Source organism: Sminthopsis crassicaudata, chromosome 6, assembly GCF_048593235.1.
Source record: "Sminthopsis crassicaudata isolate SCR6 chromosome 6, ASM4859323v1, whole genome shotgun sequence".
In the NCBI taxonomy this organism is placed as follows: Eukaryota; Metazoa; Chordata; class Mammalia; order Dasyuromorphia; family Dasyuridae; genus Sminthopsis; species Sminthopsis crassicaudata.
The window spans coordinates 232,493,231-232,520,636 of NC_133622.1; the positions used below are offsets into that span (position 1 = coordinate 232,493,231).

General features: G+C 41.2%; 1 protein-coding gene across 1 annotated transcript in view; it reads left to right on the forward strand.

Annotated features, from left to right (window-relative positions):
* HSD17B12 (hydroxysteroid 17-beta dehydrogenase 12) overlaps positions 1-27,406 on the forward strand; it is a 123,123-nt gene that overhangs the window by 60,910 nt on the left and 34,807 nt on the right. Inside the window, exons 4-5 of the mRNA XM_074274977.1 lie at positions 14,518-14,625; positions 27,278-27,342. Of these exons, the coding sequence (XP_074131078.1) occupies positions 14,518-14,625; positions 27,278-27,342 (173 nt within the window). The remainder of the gene's footprint in view (positions 1-14,517; positions 14,626-27,277; positions 27,343-27,406) is intronic.

A 27,406-nucleotide genomic window follows, 5' to 3' on the forward strand; every position in this document is an offset into this window, starting at 1 on the left:
AGTGGAAGCCTGCAGAGATTATTTGGGCTGCTCAAGTCCATGTAGCTAATAAAAGTCCTAAGACTCATCATGACTCTATGTCTAGTCCATTCACCTTGATTGCATGTTTAACATTTTCTGTAAGGAGCATATATGTCACTGTCCATCTCCTACCCCCACAGACAAATCAGGAATCCCTCTGGTTCTCATTGATTGGACAGTAGGTCTAGGCCAAGCCCTGCTTGGCATTGTTTGGGACCTGAATGACTCAGAGCGAATGTTTTTCTTTTTATTATTATAACTTTTTATTGACAGAACATATGCATAGGTAATTTTTTACATTATCCATTGCACTCACTTGAGAGCGAATATTAATAGCAATCATTTCTGTTTTGGACAGAAACCCTGAGGGTCTTCCCCTCCCAGATTTATTTTTTTTTGGGGGGGGGCATAGTTAAAAGTCCCATTCTCTGCCTCATTTTTTACCTTAATCATCCTGATTGTCTCTGCCAGACTAAGACCTGTTAAAGACTTTCAGGTCAGGTTCTCCCACTGTATCTGGGGCCATCTCCAGTCATTCCCATCTGTATTTTCCCACTGGGCCCAGATGACTGTCCTCTCTCATTTAAATCCAACTCACTTTACGTACTATGGAATCACCCCCCTGATGTCATGGTCCTCTTTGAGAATGAAGGACAAACATTTTGAGCTATATATTATATAATCTACCTCTTAAACAGACCATAATCCTGCTCCCTCCTTTTATAGATAACTGAACTAAGACCCAGGGAAGGGAAGTGATTTGATTATAATCACACAACGAGGTGGTGATGGAAGCCCAGGGTTTTGCCTTCCACTTGGTGGTCTTTCTGCTGCCTACAGTGCCAGGGAATGTCAAATGCTTGTTCTCTGCAAGGTACACAAGGTGAACCTTGGGGATTCAGAGACCTAAGTGGAAAACAATCCCTTGTTAAAAACAAAGTATAGTTTCAGAAGTTAAATAGTCTTTCTTTTCTTAATAATTTCATAAAACATAATAGAAATGTGTTTTTAGACAGTTTTAATATCTTACAAAACCATAGTACAACTTTCAAGAAATTGTATTTTTCATTGTCAAGTTTGTCCTAGACTAATACAATTGTTATCTTAGCCATTTGGGACTGTAGGATCTGCTGTATCCATGCTGAACTCTTGCTTTTTCTTTTAAGGATTTTGATATTTGCATACTTGCCTTTCCTGATATTTGAGTAAATAGACATTTTTTGACTAAAAAAATTACAGCTTCCTAGTAGGAGCTCACAGGTGTGCTTGTAGAACCTTGACTGTCCAAATGAAGGGATTGTCTTTTCCCACAACCACATTTATCGTGAATGAAAAACATGTATTGACTAGGCCAATTGAACAAGAAATGCGGGTTAATTCTTATATCTGATTATTTTTTTAAAAAGCTTTATTACTTGAAGAGAAAATGTATAGAAATCACTTTTTTAAAGGTTATCAGATTTGAATTCTTCTTCATATGCTATACTTTTGACCTGATGTTTCATATACAAAATTGCTTGGGAAGTTGCTCCCATTTGCTGTGACACCATGTGATAAGTAGCTGGTGATGAGGGGGTGCATGCATTTTAAAGCCCATCTTAATCATGGTGGAGAGTCCTCAGGCTGCTTAATGCAATGCTAAAAGGGAAAAATGGCAGCTGCAGACTATATTTCTTCTTCCAAAACCCATCTTTTTTTTTTTTTTTTAATTTAAAGGTGTGTGTGTGTGTGTTTGTGCACATATAAAAGCACATAAACTGCACACATGCATGTAATATTTTATAAAAATGAGTTGTTGAGTATAGATAATTCCTTTCTTCTCTCGCCTTTCTCTTCCCTGTCCATCCTACACAATACACAAAAGCTATTAACTTCATTTTCCTCAACAATTACCAGACAGTGCTTGCAGTAGGGGGTGAATGTCACTTACGTCCTTGTTTCACATAGCAACGTCTCCCTAGGGTGGTTTTTTTTTTTTTTTTTTTTTAACATCCAGTGCAGCTGCTTGTAGCAAATGGAGAGAAAAGAAATATACATTCTTTTGCCATTCCCTGGCTGTTGTTGAGAGAAAGTCCATACACCCTGTGCACTAAGTAGCTCCAGAATTCAGTATGAATGGGCAATCAGATGATGAGAGCTCCTACTTTTCCTTGAATGGAGAAATGCATTTTGGGAAAGAATGTTGGTTGTTTGTAATCTTTTTGTGAATGCTTTTTCTTAAAATTGACAGATTTTTATGAATGATAAAAAAATTTTTTTTCAGCTATTAAAATTTTCAGAAGTGATAAATATTGTTGGGAAAGTATTCCATTTGACTTGCTGTGTTGGGAATATTCCATAATTAATTTCTTTTAGCCCATTTAAGGAAAAAACAAACAATAAACATAGACACATAACCCAAAACCAGATGTCTAGGCACTGTTGGTGCCAGTTTTTATGTTGTATAAATATTTAGTTTATCAAGTGAATAATATTTTCTAGAAAATTGGTGTTTAACAAGCCTAAACAAATACATGAAATTAGATTGTCATCATAGTATGGCAGAAGGAGCTTTGGATTGGTGGCCAGATGATTTCAAATTCAAATCCTAGCTATATTTGTGAGACCACTTCACTTGATAAAAACAGGGGTTGGACTAGATTAAGATCCTTTCCAGTCTAGAATTTCTTACAATAGATATAGTAGATAGCATTTATATACTACTTATATACTATGTAAATATATTACATACAACATTGTTTTCCCAATTAACATGTAAACATGGTTTTCAACATTCATTTTCATAAGATTTTAAGTTCTAAATAGTTTCTTTCTCCCTCCCTTATCTCCCCTTCTCCCCAAGTTAGCAAGCAGTCTGATATAGGTCATACATGTATATCATTTTAATCGTACTTCCATATGATCATACAATATAGAATGTTAAGGAGAGATGGGATCAGTCTTGTTCAGCTCTTTTGTTTTGCTTAGTAGGAAATGAGATCTAGGCTACTTGTTTACCTTGCTTTGTTCTCATTAGTTGACAGAGCCAGTCCCATAACCCCTCATCTTCTTATTCCCTTTCCCCACACTCTGTCCATGCTATCACCATGGCCTCCTTTATTTCCATATTCTGGCACTTAATGGCTACAGTAATGCTTCCTTTTTTCTTCGGGTTATTTTTTTCTTGACTCCATGGTAGCAGTAAATACAGATCATTCAGTACTAGCATAAAATAGGATCTCTAATGCTTTATATTTGTTATGTTTGCTAGTCTCTGTTTGATTGCTTCATATGTAGTGTAAACTACGACTATGCTGAAGGAGCTTTTCTAGACAAGTAATTGTTCTGTATATACAAAGATATACAGAGTCCTAAGGATATTTTTCCATAGCCCTGTTGCACCTTGTGAACCCCAGATGGAAGTCTGCATCATAAATTGCATTTTATGGGCAGCTCAGGCTAACACATTTTTATGAGAATTTTTTTAAATTTTAAATTAGGGAAGGGTTGTTAAATAGCTTTAATGTTCTCTTTTCTCCTTTTTAAATAAGATGAAACCATCAAACTAATGTACTAATAGAATGGAGCACTAAATCTGGCATCAGGAAGCCTGGGTTCTAATTTTATTTGTGGCATTTTTTTGTGTGTTTTGAAACAATTCACTACATATCACTTCCTGTTGTGTAAAATAAATAAAGGGATTAAACTAGTTAGGTTTCAAAGGTCCCTTCTAGCTCCAATGTCTTCTGAATCTAAAGGTATGCCAAATAGTTCTTTTTCAATCAGTTTTGAGACATTTATTTTTCCACAACAGTTTGGATTTTTAAGATGTTGGAGTTTTGTGTAATTTTGAGTGGGGAGCATGATGGAGGGCCCTTCCAGTTTTAGGAACGTAGATTATGCTGCAGAATTGGGAAGTGGAGTTTATACTTGCTAATTTTACTCCCATGCTCAGCTGGTATTTTCACATGTGAAATTATCTTAAGCAGGTGGACACTGGAAAAATGATAAATTCATTGGTATAGACCTTTATGGTTTTGATGATACTTTGCTCATTTCCCAGTGTATTTGTTCTCTTAGGAGAGAGATGATAGAAGACTCAGAGATGAAGTCGTGCTGAAGGTCCTACCCCAAAGATGGAGCCAGACTGATGCTTCCTGGTTCTGTGGTCTGGACCACATAGCAGATCTGGGATCCCTCAGGTTCCAAACTGCCTTACTTTCTCGGATGCTCAGTGGCCAATACCTGTTGTGTCATTGATGTGCTCAGATTATCTTTAGTTATCGTGGAAGTTCAAATTCCAGTGAATGTTGGCTGTATCTGACATTTGGAAAAGACTTGTGCTGACTTGGATGTTTCTCTGTCTTACAGTGAAAAGAAGGGGAACTTTCCTGAAACTTCCTTGGAGATGTAGGCAGAAGGACAGTCTAAAATGAACTTATGGCATTGTATGTGGGCCGCTTCCGCCTTTTGCTGGGTCCAATATCATCCATCTGTCTCATTCAGTGCTGGCTGATTAACACTCATACCACTTCTTTAATTCTTTATTCAACATTCATTTAACAAATATTCATTAAATACTTCCCTTGTAAACTTGTGCCCTGTGCTCAGATCTGGGAATGTTATGTATAATTCATTCTCGTTCTAAGTCCAAATGTTGCTTACCCATTAAATTCAGCAGACATTTATTAAAGGCCTGCTATAAGCAGGGTATTGGAAATACCGGGGAGAAAAAAAAAAAAAAAAAAAAAGCACAAGACCCTTTTCATGTCCTAAAGGATCTTATGGTCTACTGGGGATGTAAACTGATTAATAAACCGAAGATAATTCGAGAGAGTCAAGAATACTATGAGAATTAGAAAAGACTTCTGTTAGGAGATGATAGTTGAGTTGAAGGGATTCTGGGATATGTTGAAAGGAAAGAAAGGGAGCGTACTGCAGACTTTCAGGACCAGCTGTGTAAGGAGCAGGATCTATCAGAGTGAAGTGGCCTAGGAGGGTCAGGGGGTGCTGGATTAGGCTTTTGCCCTAAGCTGCGTTTGGGTTGACATCTCACCATCATTTTTCTAGTAGAGAAGAGAAGCTTCTCCAAGAAACTGCCCTACTTGTTTTCAAGAAAAGACCTCTGTCCCTGCTACCCAGATTGGCATTGTGGGAGGTGCCTTGTTGTGTAGCATAGGGGCTAGCTCCCTGGAGGCCTCGGTGTGAGCCAGAGTCAGAATAAATTAAAGTCCTTGGTCTTTAGGGGGAGAAGTGAAGGAGGCAGGTGAGCTGTCACATGGCTCGCCACTGATGTATCCTGGGTTCTGGAGTCCTGAGTCACTAACCAGCCTCTCTCCTCCTCCTCTTCCTGCCAACAAGTGACTCTGGTCTCTCTTCCCCTGCCCTCCAATCTTTGCCTACAATAATCTTAACCCCAAACATTCTGCAAGTACCAACAGTGAGAAGAGCTATTTAGCCAAACCTATACTAATAGAGTCATTGTTTTATTACATCCAATAGGTAATTAGTCTTAAGAGCTTGGTTGTCTGATTCAAGCAAACCTTTTTGGCGTTTCAACCATCTACACTATAAGTGTGGCGAGCATTTCTCTATGTCACCTATAGAGGTATCAAGCCCTGGACCCACATGATGTTGCATCTTGAGTACAGGATCTCCCTGTCTTTCCTCTCCCTTGTCCCCAGTTATATCTTTGTGGCTCATTTTGCCTTTACCCAAGAATGTATTGAGCATCTAGGATAATACCTTAGAGACATTTAGAAATACAAGAAATAAAATTAAAGAATTAGGAATCTTGTTTGACAAAATTTGGTTCTGCACATACATATTGTACCTAGGATATACTATATTTACTATGTATGGGAAAGCCTGCCATCTAGGGGAGGGGGTGGAGGGAAGGAGGGGAAAAATTCGGAACAGAAGGGAGTACAAGGGATGATGTTGTAAAAAATTACCTATGCATATGTACTGTCAAAAAATGTTATAATTATAAAATTAATTAAAAAAAAAAAAGAATCTTGTTTGAGTTTGAGGCAAAGCCTATTTTTAAATTTTGTTCAGAGTCTTTGGGAAAGATCATTTCCCCAACAAATGTTTTCTAAAATCTAAAAAGACAAATAAAATTATCACTACTTAAATGGAAGGCAATATAATATAGTGAAAAGGATGCTGGCCTTTGAGACAGAAGCCAAAGAGTAAGTTATGGAGGTTTCTTCATTTGTATCTTGCTTGACCTTTATAATTTTGCTACATTCTCTTTTGATTTTTATATGTGTTTTTTTCCCATTGATATTGCACTCATTGTATATATTGTTTTCTTGCTTCTGCTGATTCAGTTTACATCAGTTCCTATAGATTTGATGTGTTGTGAATTGATACGTACATTTGGGGACCTAGTTTATAACCTGAGACTGCTTCATTCAATAGTGAAAAAATATTCCTTACCTCTATTATGGAAAACATGTGCTGAAAATTCATGGCAGACTAATGGCTTTGAAGGCCTCAGAGAGAAGTAAAAAGGGAATGTTGACAGCAGAAGGGCACAGTCCTAAATACCTGGTCTTTTGGGTGGTAATGGCAGAGTTTGGAAGTGGCTCGGGGGATAAAATCCTGAGTCTCAGGTCAGGAAAAGCTGACTTCATGTCTGGCCTCAGACACTTACTAGCTGTGTGATGATGGACAAGCCAGGTAACTTCTCCTTAATCCACTGGAGAAGGAAGTGGCAAACTACTGCTTCTTGGTATGTGACCAACTTAAGCTCAGTGACAAGTAATGTAAGCTTAAGAATCCCCAGACAAGGACCAAAACACAGCTCAAAATAGTGTAAGCATTAATTGCTTTGGCAGGGGGGTCAATAAGATATGATGGTGCAGAAAAATCAGAAAGGGGTACATTCCCTTTGACTTGTTAGTGAGGCAAATCAAACCAGGAAAATGTTGAAGCCCATGGAGAAGTGGGCGGTCACATAGTCTGCACCGTTCTTCAAAGAAAAAGGAACTGTGAATGGGGGGCTATATTCTCTCATAACAACAGCAATAATATTCTCCCATAAACCCATAGGACTCTTAAGGAAAGTTGGATATAACTGTGGTTGTGGAACTTCTCTGGGAACCCCGGGCCTGGGAGTGATAGTATATCGGAGGGAGGAGGTTTGTACTTGACAAAGCCTAAGCAGCCTTGGTCTTCAGGGGCATGAACAAACTGTTTTTAACCTTATGGTATAAAAATCTCACCCCCTGAATTGCACATTGGAGAATTGAGCTAAATCTTAGTTTATGAGATTTTTATTAAGTTTTAAAAGTAGCCAATAATGCATTAATATAATGTCCACTTCTGATGTAGTGAGCGTTTATCTGTTAGGGAAAACATATAAAAAGTGAAATATTGCAAAGATGATTTGACTTGTATCGGTTCACATAAAAATTCAAGCAAAAGGGGGCACTTGAGCTGAGTGAGAAGAAGAGGATTGAAACCAAAGGTCACTTGCCATGTATTCATGAGTTTTCTTCAAGTTCAAGTTTGAATATAGAAACTGGCAGGTTTGGGTTATTCTTGGGGAGCCCAGAACCTCAAGACCATTTTTTGCTTTTCACTTCAGACCTTGCTTGACACAGTTCAGGAGTCCCTGAGTTAAAAATAGCCCCAGAGCTGGAGTGGGTCAGCCCGTGCCCAGAGGCTGGCAGTGGCTTGAGGCCTGTGATGATCAATTGTGCTATAGATCTGTGGTTATAAATAACATTTAGATTTTTCCCTCTGAGTTTAAATTGTAAGGATGTATTTTTTAGTGGGCAGAATAAGTGAAGGGACAGTTTTATCTCACCTAATTCTCGACTTGTCCTCCAGTTACCACGGCTGGGGCTGGAATGCTGCTTCTATTCCTAGCTGATTGTCTGCTGTGGGAGGGAGGTTTATCCCTGTGTCAGAACTGTATTAGCCCTGGAGGTATCAATTCTACCCGTCAGACAGAGAAATGGGTGAGGAGGACTGTGGCAATAGGACTGAGGAATCCTCAGGAAGCGTGGTCATGGACACAGATATCTGCCACTAACCTTGGGAAAGTGTCGGAATCAGAGCGCTTTCCATCTCTGCCAGGACCAACACTGATTCCAACCCAGGGAAAGGCAGGGCGGCCCAGCCGGAGCAGCGAGACAAGCTGGGTGGTGACGCGGGTCACACTGCTGCCACCAGTGGCTTTTGTGTAAAAGTTCTCAGCACCTTCAAATGATTTAGCCATGGAAATGCCGCCATAGAAGCGTTACCATCTGCTGTGCAGTTGCAAAGAGTGCTGGGTCTTTCAGACTGACTTGGGGCTGAGGGTTCTTAGGTACTGTTTTCTGGTTGAAAGTGAACTCATCAAGAGCAGGAATTGACTTGCTTTTCTCTGTATCTCCAGTGCTCTGCACATAGGAAATGCTTATTTATTTCTTCATTCCACTTGTCCATCTGTTTGTTCTGTTCATCCATCCACCCATCCACCCATCCATCCATCCACCCCTGCATCCCTGCCCAGGCTTTCAATGTTTGTCTCCTGGGCCTGAGACCTTCAGCAGGTCATACTACAGTTCACTGGGCAGCTTTTCTTGGGAATTGTACTTTCCCATTCAAACAAACAGACAAGAAATGGAAGTGACTCTGTTAACCAAACCATTCAGACTAGTGACAGCAGCTCTCTGTGACAGACTTACTAGTTTATTGGCTCTCCTGCTCCATCATCAGTACCTAGAGTTCTCTATCATGAATGCCATTTTAGGAAATATAATCAAGAAAACCTGTCTTAGGTCTGCCTTTAAAGTTTTTAAAAATTCATTTTACTAAAAATTAATAAAATTATTAATATTTATTAATATCTTTATTGATAATGTAATTAATTACATTACTTTGATTTCTGATAAACCTCTTTCCCCTTAGTTGCCTAGCAAGCTATCCTTTGTCAATCAGTCAGCTAGCCTTTATTAAGCAGCTACTATGTGCCAGGAACTGTGAGAAGTGCAGGAGGTACAAAGAAAGGCAGATCCACTTACTCCTAAAGAGCTCACGGTCTAGTGGGAGAGACAACACGCAAACAGCTCTGTTCAGATATTCTTTACACAGGATACATGAAGCTAATTCACAAGGGGAAGGCACTAGCACTGAGGAGGGCTGGGAAAGGCTTCTGCAGAAGGCCGGACTGTGGCTGAGACCGGAAGAGGGGGAACCAGGGAAGCCCAGGAGGGGAAGGGGAGCAGGCCGCGCTGGATCATGGGATCATAGGATCATAGAATCCAACTGGTGTTTTAGGAAGCTCAGGTGTCAGCCAGCAGTCCAGGATTTATAGCAGTGATGGCAGTGGCCAAGGAGAGAGGGCTGGGGGGGTATTTAAGAGAAGTTATAAAGGACTAGACTCCATCATAGATTCAACAGGGTCAGAAGAGAAAAGGAATTGAGTTCAAGGTCGACACCCAGGTTGGGAGTCTGGATGTCTTGGGATGATGGTGGTAGTGTCAATAGTAATGGGGAAGTTAAAAAGAATGAAGGGTTTGTGGGGAAAGATAATGAGTTCAGTTTTGAGTGGAGTTGAAATGTTTATAGGACATTGTGGTGGTTGGAAAGTCAAGATTGGAGAGTGGGTATTCTTGATCATGGGGCAGCTAGTGGGGCCAGGAGTCAGCAAGACTCATCTTCCCGCGTTCAAATCTGGCTTCAGACACTAACTGTGTAATTCTGGGCAAGCTACTTAGCCCTGTTTAGCCCAGTTTGCTCATCCGTAAAAAGTGAGCCAGAGAAGAAAACAGCAAGTTACTTTTCTAAGAAAACCCCAAATGGGCTCGTGAAAAATCAGATATGACTGGAATGCCTGAACAACAAATCCTTTGTTACAGCTTAAAAGAGAAAGCACGGGAGAGGCCACATGTGCTAGTGGCTGCCTCCTCCCTCACTGAGCATTCTCCTGATCCTTCCCTAATGGGGGCCGGGGGGGGGGGGGCACAACATTGTTTGCTGAGGAATTTTGCCACATTGTTGTGGTCACTAGGCATACTGTTTTCCTAGTTCTGATTACTTCATTCTGAATTAATTCATGTAAGTCATCCCATGCTTCTCTAGACATTTTTCATATCCATGACTCCTGTCACATTCATGAACCATCATCTGTTTGATGATGGCCATCACGTTTGATGGCCAGCTACCATGTTGGCAGCTCTGTGCTGCCACAGAAGCATTGTTGTGAATGTTTTGGTGACCTCTGCACATGAGAACTTTCTTCTCTCTTTTTGGTTTTCTTCTGTGTAAATGCCCAGCCTAGATCTACTTTAATAAATGTGTCCGAGTAAACTTGATCTGAGAAGAGGAAGAGCATGGTACCCCTTTCAGAGCTTTTCATAGCAATGGGTGGTAACATTAAGCTGAAAGTAATTCTGGAAATCATCTTCCTCTACTTCCCTTTTACAGAAAAGAAAACGGATCCGGAGAAAAGTGGTTCGCCTTGGGTTCCACAGTGTCAGGGGGAGAGCCAAGATTATGAGTCTCATTTTAATATAGAGGCTACATTATAAATGGTAGGATGTCTGGCCATCCTACTTCAAGCAAAATAAATGGCTTTCTTGTTTGTAGAGATGAAGATGTCTTCATTCATATCCATACCTAAGTTTGTGTGATAACCTGTAGCGTGCCTTACAGGGTTATGTAAAAGATAATTCCTGCTTCCTTTCTGAATCTCCAAAAAACCAGTGTCAAAGCTCACTTTAAACAAGGTAGCCAGACCACTGATCACCTGTCCAGAGTCCTGGGTGTGTGTCACAAGTTGCTATTTAATAGTTGTGTGATCCTAGGTAATTCTGTTCGCCTCTTAAGAGTCTCTGAGAGCTTTACTTCCTAATCTGTAGAATCAAGATAATGATAATAATAGCTGTCTTTTCTATTTCACAGAGTTGTAAACTGCAAAACCAGACAAAAGAAACCTTATAGAACATAAGGATTTAGGAACCCCATTATTATTCAGATACAGCCCATACTACTTTCTTCCAGAAGCCATTATATTTTCTTGATGTAAGAACAAGTAGAGAGACTTCTATGGGGATTCATGATTCAATAACATTCTTAGTTCTTTGATTACATTTTATGTAATTTTTAAGTCTTAAAAATTTAACTATGTCTGCCAAATCTAGTAGATTATGAAAGTGTATATTTTGCTTCCTTGGTTAGTACATAGTTATTAATCCTTAGGTTAGAAATTTATTCATTTTAAATGTCAACCTAGCAGTTTAGCCTAGGAAGATACTTTGCTTTTCTTGAAATCATTTTGAAAATTTTTTCATTAGTTTTAAACTGGCTCAAAAGCTTTATGTTTAATAAAAAGTATCCTCCAATCTTTCCTCATTACTTTTCCTAGGAAGATGACAAAATAAGGAGAGTATTCTTTATTGCTGGTGAATTCTGGGGCCCATGTTGGATGATCTTGAAAGTTCCTTCCAGCTTTTGAGATTCAGTATGACTTCTATGATTTGGAGCAAAGTCCTTGCATTTTTCTCTAAACTTGCAACTTTAAAAAAAGATATGCTACCCTCATGTTTTCTAGGCTTCCAGTTTATGAGTAGGAATAGATTGTGTTAAAGCAGCAATTATATCTTCGAGCTGATTCATAGGCCTTGCAAAAATCGTTTTCCGGGATTTGTTCTTGTCATTGATTCTAACCAAGATCCAGGTCTTTCATGACCCAGCTTTAACTTTAAGGCAGGAATCTTTTTCAATATTAATTACTTCTTCCTATGTGGATTAATGTGGCATCTTTTTTCCCTATTTCTCAAAGATATAGAAAGCCAAGTCAGATTTATAAAAATAAGAGCCATTCCCCATTTGAGAAATGACCAAAGGATGTAGTTTTCAGATAAAGTAATCAAAACTGTCAATGGCCATATGAAAAAAATGTTCTAATAAACTATTTATTGGAGAAGAGCAAATAAAAACAGTTCTTCGGTACTACCTCATACCTATTAGATTGGCTCATTGGACAGAAAAGGAAAATGACAAATATTGAAGGCGGTGTGGGAAAAATAAGACCTTAATGCCCTGTTGGTGAAGTTGTGAAAGCCATTCTGTAAAACAATTTGGAACTATGCCCAAAGGACCATGCACACTGTTTGACTCAACAATACCACTACTAGAGTCTCTATTCTGTAAAGTTCTATTGTCTCCAGAAGCTGCCGATCGCTCTCTGGGAGGAGATCTGCTGTCTCAACTCAAATCTCTCGGCCAGATTCTTCTTCCTGTAGAGAGCCGCCAACTCTGACCTAGAGTAGAGACTTCTCTCCCTTGCTCAATGTTGCCTCCTTTATCCTCCCAGAGAATGGGGGTGGAATAACTCAAGGGCTTCTGGGAAAAATACTTCAACCAATGAACTTGCTCCTCCTAAGCATTCAAGCTCCTCCCCAGAAGTTCAAAGGGGTAAAACTCACTCCAAAGGCCTGAACTAGAGAATTGTTAAGTACCGACTTAGCACTTAGTAAGAACCTAATATCTCATTATCTCATTAGCACTTAGTAAGAACCTAACACTATTCCAAAAGTTTTTTTATTTTTTAAAAAGGAAAAGGACCTATATGTACAAAAATATTTATAGCAGCTCTTTTCTGGGAGCAAAGAATTGGAAATTGGGGGCTCACTGAAGAAATTGTGATATTATTGATATTAAATTGTGATAATTGAGATATTATTGTGCTATAAAAAGTGATGAGCAGGATATCCTCAGAAACCTGGAAAGACTTCCATGAGCTGATGCAAAGTGAAATGTGCTTTGTGCAAAGTAACAGCAATATTGTAAAATGATCAGCTATAAGTGACTTGGCTATTTGCAGCAATACAATGATCCAAGACAACTCTGCAGGATTTATGATGAAAAAATGCTTTCTATCCCCTGAGAAAAAAACTGATGATATCTTATTATAAATGAAGCATACTTTCTAAAAATGTACTTTCTTTCCTTGAGATTTTTTGTTTGTTTGTGGAGGGAGTGTCTGTTTTCTTCAACAACATGATTATTATGAATATATCAAATTGCTTGCCTTAATGAACAGGAAGGGAGGGAGGAAAGGAGAGAATCTGGAACTCAAAGTTAAAAAAAAACAAGTATTAAAAATTGTTTTACATGTAACTGGGAAGAAAATAAAATACTAAATAAAAAAAAGTTGCCATTTATGTCTTCTCCCTCTGTCTCCCCTTTTTTTAAGAAGGCAGGAATTTTAAGAATTTAAGGAATACATATGGGGAGAAGACTGAGTGAGGCAGTTAGGGTTAAGTGACTTGCCCAAAGTCACACAGCTATTGTGAATTCTCTGAGGCCAGATTTTAACTCAGGCCTCCTAACTTCTGGGCTGGTGTTCTATCCACTGTGCTATCTAGCTACCCCTTATTCACATTATTTTAAAATACAACTAAATTTCAGTCTCTTATCTTTTATTAAATAGAACTAACCAATATAGAAGTCACTGTGATTGGTTTACTTAAAGAAGTTATTTTCCCACATGGTTTTATGAATATCACCACTCAGTCTCAATTTTCCTTTATATCCACTTACTAAATGTTTTTGTGGATTGGGCACTCTTCAAGCTAGGAGGGAGCTTTGGGACTTTTATTATGTAGAGGTTTACTTTGTAGGCATTTTTTCTGCCTAGTTAATGACTGCCTTCACTGAGGGGTTTTTCTGTGAAGCTCTTAGGTCACTGGTGACAGTGACTGCTAACTCCTAGCCAGGCTTCAAGACCTAGTGTAATTCTGTGTATTACTAAATATTGATGCTTGATAATTATCCATATGCCCCACCAACCACTGGGATAACTTCTCATTGACATTGTGATATCTCAAATTTTTCCTTAAAATCCTCAGTCCCGGTAGTATTTCAGACATATTTAGATGTGAATTGTATTTTTCCTGTTATTATCTCTCAAACAGTTCATCTAAAGATCAGGAAGTAGATGTCACTATCCTTATTTTACAAAAGACATAACTGATTGTGGGTTACTTAGAATTATGCTGGGCAGCTAGGAGTACAGTGGGTAGAGCACTGGGCCTAGGGTCAGGAAGACCAGCCACAACCACTTACCAGCTGTGCGACTGAGCAAGTCCCTTCACCCTGTTTGCCTCAGTTCCTCATTTATAAAATGAGCTGGAGAAGGATGTGGCCAAGAAAAACTCAAATGGGCTCATGAAAAGTGGGACACAGCTATTGAGAATTCAGCTCAACATTAGCTTGTTATTGTGTTTTCTGCTAAGCTATCCCTCTAGTACTGAAAAATCATGGGGTCATAGGTTTACAGCTGAGTTCAGATGTCCTTGAATCCAAGGTTTTCATTTTATGATGGAAGAAACTGAGACCTCTAGCAGGGTTCGATGCTCACATGGGGTAAAGAGTGCAGGATGTGGTATCATATTCCAAGACCCACATGCAGTCTGAAAATTTTAAAAGAAATGTCACTGAATTTGAATTCGAGTTCTTTTTTTATGTGTCTATATGTGTATTTTTAAAACCTCTCTCTTTGTTCCTTTTTAGGAGAAAAATTCAAAGTGGAAACCAAGACAATTGCTGTTGACTTTAGTTCTGTTGATATCTATAACAAGATCCACACAGACCTGGCCGGCCTCCAGATTGGTGTTTTAGGTTTGTATCTTTGGCATATTTCTTGGATTTAATCTGTCATTTAAACCTCCTTCCTACTTGCTTTGTATTCATTAATACAAAAGCACTATTGTTGTCTATATACTTTTAAGTGGGTGAAGTAAACTCATGAACACAATAGATGAGGTTATTATGAATTTCAAATGTTATGAATTTATTTAAATATGAACCTGCTTTTGAATATAAACTTACGACTTTAAAACAATTGCTTTTCTGCCATTTTGATTGTTTTTTCTGTTGCTAAATTATTTTCATTCTATTTTTTGAAAAAATTGAAGTTCTCATTTGCGGTTGAATTCTTAGTATCTCAGCTCATTAGACAGAGCATCTACTCCTGAAAATGTCAAGGAAAGACAAACTCTGTGGGATGATTCCCCTCATACTCGAAGCATTTCATTTAGAGAAAAATACCAAATAGGATGTAGGACGGGCTTAGTCCTGGGAGTACTTCTTTCCGAACCTCCTTGCTGCTGAATCCAAAATGCCATGGTCTTTGTAATAAATACATTCTTCTCTTTAATAGACCGCAGAGGCAGGCCAGTACCTGAGGATTAAGGGAGGTGTCTGACAGTGAAGGCCAGGCCCCAGTGCCTTAGCCCATGTCAGAGGCCTTCTAGTTTTAAAAGTCAAACAGAGGCTCTTCTTGGACTCTTCTGTGCATTTCGCTCTTCATCCTGATCCTGGAAAGTCCTCCTGTCCCTTTTGCCCACACCTAGCCCCCAGTCCACCCCATCATTCCTATTGTATGAGCACCAAAGTGTGTGCTCTGGCCCCCCCCTGTTTTATTCTATGTCATGTATGGCCTGGCGGACTCTTTATTTAGCTCTTTTTAAAATTAGCTTAAACTCGATGCAAGCATCACAGCTGTTGGCTGGGCACTGAATACCCAGTGACAAACGGCCTTCTGCAGAATCCCTTTCCTTTTCCTTCTTCCTTGACAGCAGCTGGATGCCCCTGAAGACACTTCTTTTGTCACTTGCCCTCATCCCCTTCTGTGGTGATGGTGATCTGATGGTGAACAGGGTTGGGAATAGGCAACGAGAACGCAACTCCACTTGAGGGAGGAAGCTGGGCACTGATGGTAGAGTAGGCGACTGATCTGTTTCCTAATTTTAAGCTTTTGTTCTCTAAGCCTTTTCAGAAGGCCTGGGGTAAAGGTGATAATAGCAACAGTACTAGCTGACACGTCATCTTTAAGGTTGGCAAAATGCTTTTGATGATGAGTCTCACAGCAAGTCTGGGAGGTAGTGGTTCTTTCCATTTTATAGATGAAGAGACTGAGATGAAGAGAGGTCTTGTGAGCATCACTGGTGGCGAGGAAGAAGTGGAGACAAGGCTTCCTGACTCATTTACCACCTTGTATGAAGTCTGTTGTCATAGATAGCCCTCCCCCCCCCCCTTTTTTTTTTTTAACCACAGAGGCTTCCCAACTAGAAGCCCTAGAGACTTGGAGACCAGAGATGGGGGAAAAGTAGGTGGAATAATCATAATGAGGATGAGCACGATAAGTGATTTAGTACGTCATCAGTTGGTTTCATGCCATTGAATATTGTTCAAATTTATACAGCTTTGTGGTTTACACTCCATTTGCCTTAGAATAATCCTTTGAAGAAGATCTAATGAAAGTGTTATCTCCATTTTATAGATGACAACATCGAGGAGAGAACTTGAGTGAAGTTAAATGATATGTTTCTGGTCACACAACTTGTAAATAGGGAAATCTTCTTAATAGTAAGAAAATACTATGTAAAAGCAGAAATAAGAACATGGTTAGAAAAAGGGAAGATGAGCATAGTTAGTTTCTAATAAAATTTATTAACCATTCAAACTGTTCCGTAAGTGGAGCGGGCTGGCTGCCTATGGAAATGTGGTCAGCTTCCCCCCTTGAGAGGTTCTCTAGCATAGACTGGATGAATCTAAGAGTAATCATAGCAGTTAACATTTATGTAATGTTTTAATGGTTTCACAGATGAGACATCTTCCCCAGCCTAAAATTTTTACTTTTAGTCATTCAATAAGCATTTATTAAGCCCTTAATACAGGCAAAATACTGTGCTCCTTGTTGTGCTGGGAATAAAAAGACATTCCTTTTAAAAAGAAGGATGAGGTAAAGTCATTTAGAAAATTCCAAATTTTAGAGTTGACAGTACTCTTATTGGTTATCTAATCCACCCCCCTCATTTTACAAGATGTACAAAAAAGAGCTAATGTTCAGAGAGATAGATGAAGTAAGCTGCCCACAATCAGAGTTTGGATCCAAATCTAAACCTCTTTTTATTACACTTTTTCTAGACATTAGAAAATATTGTCATTTTCAAGCTTAGTGAAGAGACCAATATCATTTAAAGATCTTTGATGTTTCAGGTTTAAAGGAATAGCTTTCCAATATCTCAGACCCTCAGGCTTGAGGGACAAAATGCATTGAATCCAGCAAGAAAACCTGAGCAAGAAAACTTTCTGGAACATCAATTGCAAATGGAGACAGCCTTTAAGAAATAATCCTGGCAAGACCATCTGGAATAGGCCATGGAAATTCTCCCATTGAGAAAAAGATTTCCTCACATCAGGGAAACTTTAAAAAGACACCAGTGATAGCCAGTAGCTTTTGCCTTTTTCTTTTACTAGGATGTTTGTTTTCCTTTGAAAAGCGAAGTTTTATCTATTTTAAATCAGAAACAAATAGAAAATTAACTATTCCTGAATTTGAAGATCAAATGAATTAACATGGAATGAGCTTTGCACATTTTAAAGCACCAGTTAAATCTTAAGTGGTATCATTATTATTATTATTATCATTGCTACTACTATTACTACTATCATTCTGTCATGTAGTCCAGCTACTTTCATTTTTAGAGATGAAAAAGGTGAAACTCAAAGAGATTGGTTGCCATGTGTGAGGTTATCTAGATAGCCTCATGACAGAAATAGGCAGACACAGCAGAAATTTCTGCTCCACTGGCCTTTTCCCTCTGCTTTCTGCTCTACTTTTGGCTGCTTTTCCTTGTTTGTGTCCTGAGCCCCTTTGACAATCTGGGTGGGTGGGACTCTGTGGATGCCTTTCTCAGAATCATGCTTGTAAGTAATTGGAGAAAATGCTAATTCAGTTAGTCTGGATGAAGGCCTACCTTCTTTTCCATCCAAGTTCATGAAGTCTGAAAACCTGGTCTCCAGGTTAAGAATCCTTAAGTTGATCCTTCAGTGAAATTAGAAACACTGGCTGAGTTGGAGAAAGCATTTTAGTTGAAGGAGGCAGAGATCATTTTGCAGCCTGAGAAAGTGGGAGCAGACTTGAGTGGGGCTTAACAATTCCATTGCCCTGGGGGGTTAAGGAAGAAAAAGGAGAGGTGAGAGCCAGACACCTTCCCCAGCCTGAAAATTTTACTTTTAGTTGTTCAAAAAGCATTTATTAAGCCTTTAAAACTTGCAAAACACTGTGCTGTCTGGTGTGCTTGGAATAAAAAGACTATCCTTTTAAAAGGCCCAAGGGCTGGTCTGCCTCTTTTCCAATAAATCTTCCCAGAGGTCAATCCCCCTTTTCTGAAAAGAGTTAAGGGAAGATAGGGACAGGAACTGGCTTTTGGTCCTACTCTTCCCAAATCCTGTCCAAGTGACAGGAAGGATGCTGAGTCAAATGAGAGACTTGTGAGGAGGGCTCTTCTGCTTCCTAGAGCAGTAATTATATGGCATTTTTGTGGATCCAAGAGTGAGAGGTAGTTTTCCATAACCCCAGACCAGCCGCCTCACCTCCCTGGGGAAAAGCCTCTTCTTGCTTAAGATGGGGCTTTTTGGTGCAGCCTGTGGGAGCCTGAGCTAGCTGTCTTTGGAAGAGTCGGGGCCCATGCCTGCTGGGAAGGGTGGTTTAAGCTGCCTTACCCTTTCACCTGGGTGTCAGGACGAGAAAGTCTAGCCTGAGTTTGGCTCTCCTGGGTAATAAACAAACATTCTAGAACTTAAAACTTGCAAACACTTTGGCTTTGCCTTATTTTTGCTTATAGCACTGATGTAGGAGAGCTGCTAATTTACAGATGTTCTTGGGGCTCAGATGTGGTCGCTGTGACTTCATTTGGGATAAGGAGTTCTCCAAGGAGGAAGTTTCTTCCATCTGAGCAGCCAGCCACCGTCTCTGCAGTTCATTTTTCTAGAGTTGCTTGGAGCTCCAAGAGCTTAACTGGTTTGTCCTGGGTGAGCTGTCTGAAGTGATCCTTGAACTCAGGTCTTTAAATGCTGCTTCTTACTCCATGGCATGTATAATTAAAATGACCAAACTGAGCCCCTCTCCAGAGAGACAGAGGGAAAGGGAGAGAGACAGACGGAGACAGGGAGAAATGTCTTTTTTGTCAAGGAAGAAATCATGGGTATGGACAAGTGGGCCTTCACCAGTTACTATGAAGAAAGACTAGTGGACTTGATGGATCTTGGTTAGTTTGGCTGAATTACTTCCCCCCCCCCTTTTTTTTTTTATTCTTAGAAGAGTCAGTTGTCTGGGTGGATGAGAGGGAAAGAACACATTATGAAATAAAGTAATAAAAAACAAAATATTAAAAAATTAAAAGAAAAAATAATTTGCAGAAAATAGAATTTTGATTGGGAAAGATAACACAGTGCTCTCTCACTTCACTCCAATTCCCTTGCATGTCATAGCATTACCTCCCTGATGTCACGCTACTCTTTGAGAACGAAGGACAAAAACCAGTACCAAGGTTATTTCAAAGGGAGCTGTAACCTCCAGTATAAATGGACCCAGAATTTGTGTTCTAAGTAGTCTCTTGTTGAGCTGTGAACTATTGCGTGATGTGATCCAATCCCATTCTTCCCTTCTCTCCTTCCTTCTTTTACTCCACCTTCACCCCAGCAGAGTTTATGCTTGGCCAATTGCGTTTAATTTTGTTATGGGGAATACATAGTAACTTAGAAGTAAATACTGGAAATTTTCTATTGTGTAGCTTCTGACTCAGCCTCAATTTGCAGATTCTGATTAAAGCCACTGCAAATTTAAAGCCTTGTAAACTCCTTTTTATTTAGAAATTGATTCTCACAAATGTAGGAAAACTGTAAAGTTTGCAAAATGTTTTGCATAGTGTTCCAAATATCATCTGTCAGACTATGAACATGTGCTAGCTGCAGCAATATGTTAAATAAGAGGCAGCAGAACCTTTCTTCGCTGGAGTCGCTGAACTCCAATGACTTGAGACAGTTGGGACAACATGGAGGCAAAACTGGAGGAGGGGCAGGAGAAGGAAGGGGCAACAGCTGTGTGGTGTATTGAATCACCGCATGGGGTGGGCTTTCTGGATAATCCCTTCACTAGTATTTCTTTTTTTTTTTTTCCCTTTTTAATTTCCTTTTTTTCCCCCCAGAATTTTATTTAATTTATTTTTTTAAAATTAATTTTATAATTATAATTTTTTGACAGTACATATGCATGGGTAATTTTTGTTTTTTTACAACATTATCCCTTGTATTCACTTTTCCAGATTTTCCACTCCCTCCCCTAGATGAGAGGCAATCCCATACATGTTAAATGTGTTGCAGTATATCCTAGATACGCTATATTCACTAGTGTTTCTGACTCGAGTCATTTTGCTAATTACCTCACATAGCTATTTTTACCATGGTCTTAATAATACCACATCAGTCCATTAACCCCCAGAGTAGATGGCTCCTAAATCAGCTGACTTGTAAAAAATTACACTAAGCTAATCCCTGATGAATGAAGCTTCAATTATTTTAAGTTTAAAAATTAAATCAGCATTTATTAAGTGTTTACTCTGTATCTGGCACTGGGAATATAAATTCTAGCAGGACAGTCCCTGCCCTTCAGGAGATCCCATTCTGATGGGGAAGACGATTGCAGCCCTTTTATTCAGAGCTGAAGGGGTGGTGGGAAAGCTAGTGTCTGAGCATGGTGCACCCTGTAGGAGAAGGAAGACATGGCTGGCTTGGACTCTCTCCTTCAAATGGGAGGTCTAGGAGGAGCCATCCAATCCAGGGCAGAGGCCACACGGTCATTGAGGGCTGGATGAGCTTCCAGGATGAAAAGGATTCTGGGCGATGGTAGAGCTAGCCTTGAGTGCAAGCCTGGAGGGGATGGGCTGTAGGCCAAGGCATTTCTTCCCTTCTCCTCCTTCTCAGTCAGTTATGGAAGGTACTCTCCCTGGACTTCCACAGGAGTCCGTGCTAAGGCTGGCTTAGGGTGGATAATCTCAAACTGGACTGAAATGGAAATCCTGTGTTCAGACTTGATCTGATGATCTAAGTAATCGAAGGAGGAGCCAAAGTTTCAAGAACATTTCTGTAGCCCTTTTGATAGGTTTATTTCATGTGAATCTGAATGATTTCTTACCTGAGGGACAGACAAGGAGGGTATCTAGCACACCTGTGCTCAGCCCTTAGGATTGAGACTGTTTGAAAAACCCCTCACTCTGGCTCTTTGCTCTTCTCTGCCTCTGACCACCCTGACCAGCAGAGAGAATCACAGCCTCTGATGATGTCACCGTCTTCCCAGCTTCTGGTTTTCAGAGAGAACTTTTGACTTTGGGCAGGGAGGTCAGCAACAGCAGATGAACTTCTGCAGGAACAAAACCCTCTTAGTCCCCAATTTAAAAAGACTAGAACGAGAAAGGAGAATGAAAATAAAAATAGAAAAAAATGATAAACTTTTTCAAAACTAGCCGGGAATTGTGTTTTTTAAAGCTTGTGACTGAGAGAAAGTAGACATCGGTGAACGCATGGCTCCTGGCTCCTGCCTCCCTCTGACTGGGACCACCTTTTCCTCCTGTCCCCCCTGTTCTCTGCCTGTCCTTTCCTCTCGGTCCCTTCTCCTGGGATTGCCACATCCCCTCGCATCTCTTCTTCCCATTTCCTTTGCCTCAGCCTGAGCTCCCTAGATAAGTAGTAGCTCAGGTGAGAACTTGCCCATTTCTGAAGGTGCAGAAGGGTCTGTTGTTGTGCAGGTTTATGCCTCCGTCTTTCTTCATTGCTTGCTGATTGACCTTTCTTAGTTTGAACCTTAGCTTTGCGGCCCTGTGGCTTGCCTCTTTCTTCCATGCTCCTTGCTGTCCAGTCAGACCAGCCTCATCACTCTGCAGGCACTTCTTAAGAGCTGGGTCCTGGGCTAAGTGCTAGAGATCCCCCAGGAGCCCCTGACCCCAAGCGCCTCATTCCTACGAGGGAGATAACGCAGAGACCACTGCTTGTACTCTACGTACTGGAGAGAGGGCAGGATGGTGCAGAAAAAAGCTGCGAGGGGAGCCGGTGGGAGTAGGAGCCCAGAGGGAAAAGGAGGAGGGAGAGAGAATTGTAGATCTGAAGGTGAGAGAGAGGGCGTCCTCGGGGGCTGCTCCAGGAAGGCAGGTGGGGCTGGAGCTGAGAGAAGGCCCAACTTGTGAAGCACCTCCCCAGAAGTAAGTGCCCCACAAGTGAGATCCCTAAGGAAGATGAGAAAGAGGACCCTGGATGAATCTTCGGGAGATAGCCAAGGTTAATTGTTGTGACCTGGCGAGAGCAGCAAAGGGGGGCTGCTACGGGGAGGCAGCGAACCTGGAGAGCCAAGATGGTGCCATCAATCATGGCAGAGCTTGCACAAAAAACATGAGGTTCAAGACAAGGCCATTTGATTTGGCAATTAAGAGATCGTGGGTGACTTTGGAGGGAACGCTTTCCGTTGAAGGATGCGGTGGGAAGCCAGACTGCTGAGAATTTAGGAGTGAGAAGAGAAAATGTGGAGGTCATGGGGGGGATGGGCAAGCCATGAGGGTGTTTGTGGGCGTGGGGAAGCAGCCAGGACATGGAGAGGTTGGAGATTGGAGAGAGGGAGAGTGTGAGGGGCAGAGATGGTGATGTGCTGGAGCTGACTGAAGGGAACAAGTGGAGAGGGAGAAGGGCCTGCCACGTCCTCATGGGAGACAGGAGTGGAGATGCTGGGACATGTCCTGGAAAGCTTTGAGGGAAGTCCCTGAATACCTTGGAGAGCCGTACCTTTGTCGGGACAATGCCCTTACTGCCACCACCTCTTCCCCTGCTCTCGGAGTCTAAATCTGAAATAGTTTGGAAGGCCCTGTTCTGATGCTCCTTCCTCCCTGAACCCTGCGCGCTCAGGGAGTTCTCCTGAGGTACTACATCCTCCTCTGGTGTTTTCTGCCTATTGTACTTGCGAACCTGTTCTAGAATGAACACTCCTTGAGGGCAGGGGAGAGTTCCTTTTTGTCTTTGTATCCTCAGCTCCTAACGGAGAACCTGGCACGTAGTAGGTGCTTCATAAGTTCTTGGCGATTACTCTTGTCTCCTTGAGGCAGGGACCAGGCCAGGCCTTGTCCATCCATCTTCCTGTCTTCCTGACCATACTTTCAGGCACTGGATACCTAGGGAATGACTAAATAAATCAATAAACTTGTGAGGTGAAGCTCTAGACGTTCACTTTTGAAGGGAGGAGGTTAAGAAACTAGCATTGGGGAGAAAGATGTGTCATGGAAGTCTTTGGGGTCATAGGGAAGGGATTAAAGCCAGCAGCAGCCCCCCTCAGTCAGCAGCAGGCATTTATTAAGGGCCATTTGGGTGCCCGGTGCTGGGGATGCAGTGACAAAAAGGAAGCTGCCCCTACCCTCCGAGAAGCTTTATTCTACTGAGGGAAACAACATCTCTGTGGAAGTGATGGCTCAAAAATAGATTATAGACTGAAATGTGAATCAGTCCGGGGGGACGTCGGAGGGGAGGGCTTGAGGGGATCGGAGCCCAGTGGAGAAAGTGGCCTCGGAAGGGAGCCCTTCTGTGGTCCTGCACTGAGGGGCGGGGAGGTGCCAGCAGAGTTCTGGGGTCCCCCCCTTCTCTTGAAGCTCTTGCCATGGGGAAGAGATTTCACAAATCTGAAAGGTGTGAAAACAACTTGGGGGATTCCCTGGGCCTTTCGTAATGAGGCCCAGAATAGAGCGGGATGGCAGCGCCCACACCCGCTTTGACATGAGACTAAGCGAGCTATGTGTGGGAATTATAATCTCAATATTTCTCTGGCACAGCCGCCCCCTCCCAGACCCCTGGTGAGCCAGCTGCCCGCTCTTGGGTTCCTGCTGCCACCTAGTGTCCCTACGCAGAACCACACCGGGCTTGCCTCCTGCAAGAGGTGACGATGCAGTATGGTTTAGGGAAAGTGCTTTTTAAGCAAGCAACAGTTGGGCTCGCTAGATTCTGAAGGACGTTCTGAAGGGATGGCTTGTAACTGAAGAACTTGTACCGAATGAACTGTGTACATTCAGCTTGGGAAATGGCGCCCAGCCACGAATTAGTGGGCTGAACAAGCACTCTGGTGTGGGGCTAGGGAGACCAGACTTCCAGGGCCTGCCGGCTCATGAGCTAGCTCTGCAACCAGCTCCCCCTCGTGGCCTTTTTCTTCTCATCTTTTAAATGAAGACCATTTAGAAAACCTTAGATAATGCCTCCGGTTTTCAGCTCTGTAATTCTTTTTATTTTTTATTTTATTTTTTTCATATCTAATAGTTTTTATTTACCAGATAAGCATGGGTAATTTTACAACATTGACAGTTGCCAAACCATTTGTTCCAACTTTTCCCCTCCTTCCCCCTGCCCCATGGCAGGTTGGCCAATACATGTTCAATATGTTAGAGTATAAGTTAAATGCAACATATGTATCCATGTCCATACGGTTATTTTGCTGTACAAAAAGAATCAGACTTTGAAACAGAACACAATTAGCCTGTGAAGGAAATCCAAAATGCAGGCGGACAAAAACAGAGGGATTGGGAATTCTCTGTAGTGGTTCACGGTCATCTCCCAGAGTTCTTTCGCTGGGTGTATCAGCTCTGTAATTCTAATCGTTGCTGTTAAGCTTTAAAAATATATAAGGTTTTTGGACATGGCCAAAAGGGGCCAAATTTCTTCTGCTTGACTAAGCTTATTAAAACAAGGGTTCCTCCTTCCAGGGGAAAGAGAAAGGAGAAAGGAGAAAATAAACATCTGCTATGTTCAAGGCCCACACAGTGGGAATTGTGGAACTTGCCTCGGCGTTGTTATTTTATTTTATAATTTGTGAAACACCTGATTGTGACGACCGCGTTAGCTCCCTGGATACCTTAGAATCAGCCCGAGTCAGGATAAATAAAAGTCCTTGGTCTTTAAGGGTAGAGGTGAATTGGATGGATGCAGGATCTCCTCGACCTTTCCTGGGCTACTGCCCAAAAGTGACTCTGGCTAGTCTCACTCCACCCCCTAGTCCCTCCCACAATTCTCTGTATACACCAAAAGATGGAAGCAGCACAGAGTAGTGGGAAGGGCCATTTTCCAAGCATATGCTAATAGAGTATTGTCCAATCGGTAATTAGCCTTAAGTGCTCTGTTGTCCGACCTCAGTGCATCAACTCAGAGTTTCAGCCCTCTACACCTGATAACAAGCTGTGAAGCTGAGATGGTAGACCTGGTTAGCTGAGGGCCAGCCCAGCTAAATTCAGAGAAATGCTTCATCCCTAGGCTGATCACAGCTACTTTTTTTTTTTTTTTTAAATCATGACAACTTGGGACGATCACCTGCCAAGTTTATAGAGCTACCGCAGCTGGCAAAGTTGGACACACACGTGGAATTACAGATTCTCACAGTTAGGATCGTTCATTTTAAACTTAGGGAGACTTTAGAGACCCTCTAGGCAGCCCACTCCTTGGATTGACAAAGAACTGAGGCTTGGGGAGGTTGAATGAGCTGCCCCAGGTCAGCCAGGTGTGGAGCTGAAGCGTGCAGCCAATGTCATAGACATTTCAAAAGGAGATGTTTTCCTGCGGGTCTGGGTAAGGAACCTGCTAACATACAGGAAAAAGTTCTGGCTTTGGGAGGAGCAAGTCAGTGAGAGATTGACTGTGTAAGAAGGGAGGGAAAAGGTGTCAACATGGGGCAATCACCACTCAGCAGATGGAGGAGGATTTTCCTCGTACTGTTTGCATGAGGGCGATTTATATGATGATGCTTTTTCACAAGAACTATCTGGGCTGCTGGGATGGCCCTCACGAGCACCCTTTGAAGCAGCTCCCTCCATTTACAGGTGACAAAATGGAGGCAAAGAGACATGACGAGGGAAGGCATTTTCCCAGGTTTGTACCTGGGCCATCTGGCCTGTGTGATTGACCTGAAGTCAAGCTCTGTATAGTGTATTGTGCATGTAGCTCTTCCGGAACTGAATTCAGAGACTGTATTTGGTAGAACCATTTTCAGTGACTAAAAGCCTGCTTTTGCGAGGAAGTTCTGGAGACTGACTTTCACCATGCTGAATGAAAAGCATTTCCTGGGTTCCTCCACATACTCTTGTTTGGGAGGTAGTAGCAACAGCAGTAACTTCATGTGTATAATTCACAGTGGGTTCAAATCCCCATTCTGGTGCTTGTTGTTTGCACGACCTTAATCTCCCTGGGCCTTAATTCCCTCATTTTTAGAAGCAGGGCTTGGGGGAGGAGGGGCTGTGATTCTGGGTTCCTATGGTCTCATTTATAAAAGACAGGGTTGAGTAATGTAATTCAGACCTTGGCTCACTCTGCACTTACTGGCTGTTTGACTTTAGACAAGTCTCTTCTTGGTTTCTTCCTGTTATAAAAGGAGAGGGCTGGACTATGGACACCCAAGGTCATTTCCCAGCTTTGATTCTTGTCTAGGATCCTTGGATTCCCACAGCAGCCAGGAAAGGAGATTATTGTCCTTACTTTACAGAAGAAGAAACTGAGATTTCGACATCTCGGGTGGCTTGCCCACCAAGGTGGAAGCAGGTCCCAGATGTGTTTTCTGTCTTCAGGTTCAGAGATTGTTCCGTCATGTTGTGCTGAGTCTTGGTATCACTGCTCTTGACAGATTTCTTGCACAAATTTTCCTTTACCAACATTTAGTTCATGATTTCATTGTCTTAGATCAGCTTAAACTTTCCTTTTTCTAATAATTCTTTGTTTACTGTGTTTTATTTAGACTTCTGTAGGTGATTCCCGCTCTTAACTGATACTCTATTAATGTGGTCTGAGATGATGTTAGAGGAGATCCCCCGCATCCTGTGGCCCCCAAACTTCATTGTTCTTTTAAAAAAGCATTCTTATACCTGATCCCCAGATCTCACTGGTAGGAGGAACCTTGTTTGGCTGATCACATTAACTATTCCTAATCTTGTTCCTGAGGCTCTGCCTCTAGTCAGTCAGTAAACATTTAGTAAGCACCTACCACTATGCAGGGAACCACTTAACAGTGTCAGTTGGGGATGGAGGTAAGGATGCCTGTATGTAAGATGGCTTTGTCTTTTAATAATTCAGTTAAGTACAGTAAAAATAAATAAAACACAAGTCAAGGATGTAATTGATAATCCAGAAATCTATTATTTGGAAACATTTTTAAGTTCTTTGGTCAAAGAAACCCCAAAGACAGATGTTTGCATTTAAAAGACAAAACAGTAAATGCTGAATTTCCATCCTATTCAGAGCCTCCATTTTGATCATTGGAAATCAAAGCAATCTGAAGGTACAGGAAGAATGAGCTTGCTGACATTGATTTTTGGTTGCTTTTTGTCTTGTAAATTTTCAGGGGCTGTATTTCATTTCATTACTCCCAAGAATCTTTAAAATACATGACAGCAAAACAACAACTAATATTTTTGTCTTCTTTCAGTGAACAATGTGGGAATGTCATACGAGTATCCTGAATACTTCTTGGATGTTCCAGACCTGGATAATGTAAGCTATTTTTAAAATATCTCTAAAAACCAATCTTTCAAAATCTCTCTAGTGGTAGGATAGA